At 39.8% G+C, this 5,207-nt stretch overlaps 1 protein-coding gene across 1 annotated transcript in view; it reads left to right on the top strand.

Annotated features, from left to right (window-relative positions):
* LOC108741714 (T-box transcription factor TBX20-like) overlaps positions 1-4,096 on the top strand; it is a gene marked incomplete at its 3' end in the record, with an annotated part of 80,293 nt that extends 76,197 nt beyond the window's left edge. Inside the window, exon 4 of the mRNA XM_018476606.2 lies at positions 3,935-4,096. Within this exon, the coding sequence (XP_018332108.1) occupies positions 3,935-4,096 (162 nt within the window). The remainder of the gene's footprint in view (positions 1-3,934) is intronic.
* Positions 4,097-5,207: the final 1,111 nt, after the last annotated feature.

Raw genomic sequence — 5,207 nt, 5'->3', positions numbered from 1 at the left:
CCATTTGTACGGACAAAGATGATTGTCCGACAGTATGAAATTTAGAATTTTGTGCCAACGTCAGAGCTGACCTCCTTGTCCCTAGTGGATTATAAAACACTACTGGTACACATCAAATTTATTTAACAGTGAAACTCGCACTCAAACTATTTAAACTTTACCTAATAAGACCCCACCAATAAATAGTTACAGTCACTAACAACGCAGAGAATTAATAAATAACGAACGAAGCAAATATGTAAATTTACCACTTTGATAGAATACTTTAAAATACACGGGCCCCGGTATCTGTCGACTAGGTTAAATTAAAAACGATTTCTACCTCTATCGATAATCACTTGAACCCCTCTCTCCTCACTACAATTGTTTTTGATTACTTTCAGTGCCCTTCTTTAACCATTTTCCAGAAATTATCGGGACTAAGTCTCCCTTCAATCTTAATCTCCATTCTCGTATAGTCTTTATACACTGAAGAACGTGCTGTCTGCGTGACAGTCCATTATCTTATATTTGTGGAGATTTGCGGAGTAGTGATTAATAACGTTTCTGACCAGATCTTTCCACTTTCGTGAAGATTTTGTCAATGTTCTAGTCCACTTTGTCTTGCTAGACTGTTTTTTTCGATGTCGCCACCTCCTTCACATCCTATCCATGATGTCTGGGTTCTTCCTTTTGTATCACTCTTGTATCGCCCATGCCAGCAAATCTATAGGTGGCCGACCCTCCATTACCAGGACTACTTTCGTTGACACTGTCCTGCATGCACCGCACATCTTCGTACATAACGTTCCACACGGTCAGTCCAAGGATGCTCGAGCTTCACCCCTATTACTAAAATTGTCCTGTTTTCTAGGAAACCCTTTGCAGTGCGTACTGGGTGGGTAGATGTCTGTCTGTCTTCCAAGGTCCGTACGATGCATCGTCAGAAGACGCAGTTGAACGAATTCCTTACTTCGAATAATATCAACAGAGCTTGGCGACGATGTGCGTACAAGACTCTCTTAAAATAATGTTCGGTCCATTCTTTAAGCCTCATCAGGGCATCAATCGCGGACTTCCTTTTTCTAAAGCCGTATTGATTATCCATTTCTTCCAGGATTCGATTCGGTCTATTTTTTAATTCGTAAAGTTTCAAAAATTAAGCAGACATACTGGTCGATATCCCCCTATTCTGTTTAGGGATAAGTGTTACTTTAGCAGTCTTCCAATCTGACGTCATGGTCCCTTGCGTATAGCAAATTCAAAGGCTGTTTTTGTCGTCGGGGATCTCAACAATAGTCTTCAGGAGTTCCCCCGCAATTCCATCAGGTTCCGATGCCTTGCTCTTGATAAACTGTCTTAGTGCAGCAAGAATTCCTTCTATATTTGGTGGTGCGTCCGATTCATCGCATTCTTCCTATGTGGGTAGCAGCTCGGGATGAGCCTTTTGAGTTCATCCACAGTTTGCGAGGTGGTCCCATTTCTGGAGAAGGTTTTGCACGCTACTTAGTAGGCTTCGACCAAAGGGTTTGTCTCCAGTTTTTCTAGTAATTTGGTCCATTTAGTTGATTTAGCTTCTCGCGCCGTTTTCTTTAGGGTTTTTCTTTCATGTCGGAGGTTTTCCTTCAGGCGCTTGTTGTAGGATGCTTCTCTTTCTTCTTAATAGTTTCCTTCTAGTCTCCGTACATTTCTTGCTTTGGCTTGCTATGACATTATTCAGCCAGTGTTTCGTTTTTTCTTTTCCCTTCTTTTTTTAGCAAGGATACAGACCAGTTAGAACGGATGGATGTAGTGAAGCAGTAGACCCTATAATCCAGCCTCAGTTCCTATATAAGCGAAGCCCTTGGGCGTCGGACGGTTTAGTTGCTGTTTCTGTGTTGTGTGGGGTGTGAAAAATGGTGCTTACCGTTTTGTGGTCAATGAAGGACTTTTAAAACCATTTATTCCGTTACCCATCCCCTGGACAACCTTGCAGTTCAGGTGACATGTATTATGACCTGCCTCCCGAGCAGTAGGTTGCGTTTTGCCATTGTTTAATAGTACAACCCCGACGCCCACTATTACCTATTCTATCATGTTTCCCTTTTAGTCCTGTAAGATGAGGTTGAGTACCGATTCAGGTCTCCGCCCACTACCATCATTCTATTGCTGGAACGGATAGATATAAACGAAAGTCCTCCGTTTTTCTCTTTGGGGAAAAGTAGGCAGAATATCTTACTCTTCTCCCAGAATGCCCACACCAGCTCAATTCGTCTCTTATCCCTAAATAGTATTGGAATGGGGTTCCTTTGTCAGTAGGATTGCAGAGTTTCGAACCTTGTTTTGAATCCAGTTATGCCCAGGAAGATATCTAACATTAGCTTTCGATACCAGGATCGCGTTGTAGTATTTTTAGTAGCCGTATACCCTACAAGCTCCATCACATCCCATCTACGGTTAACGTTTATCTGGAGTAGTTTTAGAGACATGGTAGGTGGATACTCGCCCTTTTATTTTGCGACCTTCTTCTATTTTATTTGCAATCTCTTCGAAGATGTTGTATCTCACACTGTCTGCACAATTCTCGTCTTGGTTGCATTTTGGGGGGGGGGGCATATTTTTTCCTCCAGACGTCACGTTATCCAGCCGATTCTCAATCTCTTTGTCTTTAGTAATTCCAGAACACTTTGTTCTACAATCACTAGTGTGACTGTTCGAAGTCGAAAGCGGAGGAGATTTGGCGTCGCTGTTTAAGCCTTGTATCATCCACAATCCCCCATTATTTGTGATGGGGGCTCTGACTTTTGCCTCGTCAATTTCATCTACCATAATACTGGCATCAACGTCCTTTTGGGCTTCCTGATTCCTAGAGTATCTGCTAATCTATTTCGTGTTTAGTATTTTCCACACATTGTTGAGGTTTTTGTAGAGATCTTTACCCTACTACTGGGTGGCAATAATGGCGCCAAACTCGGGAAACTCCTCTTTCTTTATGTTCGCATGCTTCGTTGACAATATATACATATGTGCGGTCCGTTGTAATTGCTTATGTAATCTGAGTATCCATCCTCTTCTTTTCTAGGGGCCTGTGTACTTCCCCGTTGTTGGCGAATCTCGCATTTTTCCCGATCTACATTGTAAGTGTTAATGATTCTTAACCCGTTATAAACTATCTCGACGGGCGCAGCGTGTTCGACGAAGAGGTAAAACATGCCTCTGACCACGTTTCCTCCTCGTTCAATTCCTCGAATTCTTTAAAAGATCTTCCCTATCCATTTATAGCATTGTTGATTCCTTCCGTAACTAAAGCTTTAAGGACTTCCTCGCCCCCCTCCTAAACATTTACTGATATCGTCGTCAGCTTTTTCGGGTTGTCTGTTTAGGTATTCATCTCCTCAGCCATTATATGTCCTTTCGATGGTCTTTTTTTTTGAGCCATTCTTTTATGCTGATTCTTCTTTTTCGATTATCTTCAGATCCTAAGCTGTATCTTTGATCTCCCATTTTACGTTTGTACCTACAATTGTTCAGTATATCCGTGAGCCTCTTCATTTTATTATTCAATGCATTCAGGTTAGAGATGACTTCTTCCCCTATGGGGGTTTCCTTTCGTTTAGGTGTGGCCTCGTCAGTATTTCTCCTTCGAATGATTTAAGACCACCTTGATCATTTTCTTAAGCTACAAAGGTGCCTGAAGAAGTTGAAACAAACCCAGGAAAAGTCGTAATTTTGGTATTGTCAACAATTTGAAACGTATTTTGTACAGTTTCCATTCTGGAATTCTTCTTTCAATTATGGAACAGTAATCTCATTCGAATTAATCATTTAATAGATACAGTTTATATGTAAGTAGGTGTATCCTAATATATCTTTTAATAAACCATGAAACGTAATAGTTATTAAGGTTATTAGTTATAAGTAGTAAATGTGACATATATAATACCCTATAACTAATAAGTATTTCTTTTCTTAACAGTTAGTCCTGAATTCCATGCACAAATATCAACCAAGGATACATCTGGTTAAAAGGCAAGACGGTGCGTCAGGTCCCATCGTTGATCTTGAAAGTGAAGAATATAAAACCTTTATTTTTCCTGAAACAGTATTTACTGCAGTAACTGCCTACCAAAATCAGCTGGTAAGTTATCAACAAAAGATTGTTTATTCTTTACAATGTTTTCAAAATTCCATGTCGATTATCGATATTCGCCCAAACGTGAAAATAAATTTTTAAATTTAACCATGGAAGTGGTTAAAACAGGGTTCAAAGTGTGATGTATCAATCAAGGCACTATTCAAACTGCTTAGTGAGGAAGCTAGAAATTTTGCACAAAGGTTCCTTATATAACACCATCGTGCACTATAAAATGAGTTTTTAAAATACCACCCCTGCATGTCTATAATCGAATTCCACAGAGACTGTACTTCCCTTCTAGGCTGCTTCATCATCATAAGGTCGTCAGTCCTAAACATTGGTTGGACTACCACTTTTTCCTATCCTGCGCTAATCTAGAAACTGGAACATCCCACATATTTGTACTTCGTTTAGTTTCTCTAGCGATGTGACCCTTAGTTTGACCGGCGCAAAGTAGATAAGAACAGCACTAGGCCAGAAAAGAAAGGAGACAACTCTCGGCCAAACTCTTAACCGGTGAGGAGCGCATAATTCGTACAGTACTACACGGAAAAATTGACCATTTTATCCACTAAAATTGCATTGCTCAAATGTGCTGTTATTGGTACCATTTACTACTGAAAATATCAACGAGATGTTTATTTATATTTGAAGACATATTAAAGGCTTTAACGCTTGTTTTCAACTCGTACTACTATTCATGATTGAACAAAACTTTTGGCAGGTACTGTATGAAAAAGTATGTTTAATGAACAAGAGTCGAGGATATAATGAACTTTTTTCTCCCTACCTACGATTTTGCCAGCGTGCATCCAAGACATTGGAACGGGAACATCGCTAGAGAAAGTAAACGAAGTATAACTATTTGTGAGCAGTAATCTAATCTAGATCTACCTCTACTCCTTTTAACTCCTATTTCTGCTTCTAATACGTTTCTAACTAGCCCTTTATGCCTGAGAAGGTGTCCTACCAACCTATCTCGCCTTTTTTTTATTTGACTATTGATTGAGTCCTTTGTTCTCCTATTCCTTCTAATACCTCGTAATTTCTAATCTTCTCTATCCACGGTATCCCTCTAAACTTAATAAGTAAAAAAAAAGTAAATCAAAAAGGC

This window comes from Agrilus planipennis, unplaced genomic scaffold, assembly GCF_000699045.2.
Source record: "Agrilus planipennis isolate EAB-ADULT unplaced genomic scaffold, Apla_2.0 scaffold322, whole genome shotgun sequence".
NCBI classification, from domain to species: Eukaryota; Metazoa; Arthropoda; class Insecta; order Coleoptera; family Buprestidae; genus Agrilus; species Agrilus planipennis.
The sequence above is the reverse complement of the archived record's forward strand: the minus strand, read 5'-3'. Positions and strand labels throughout refer to the sequence as shown.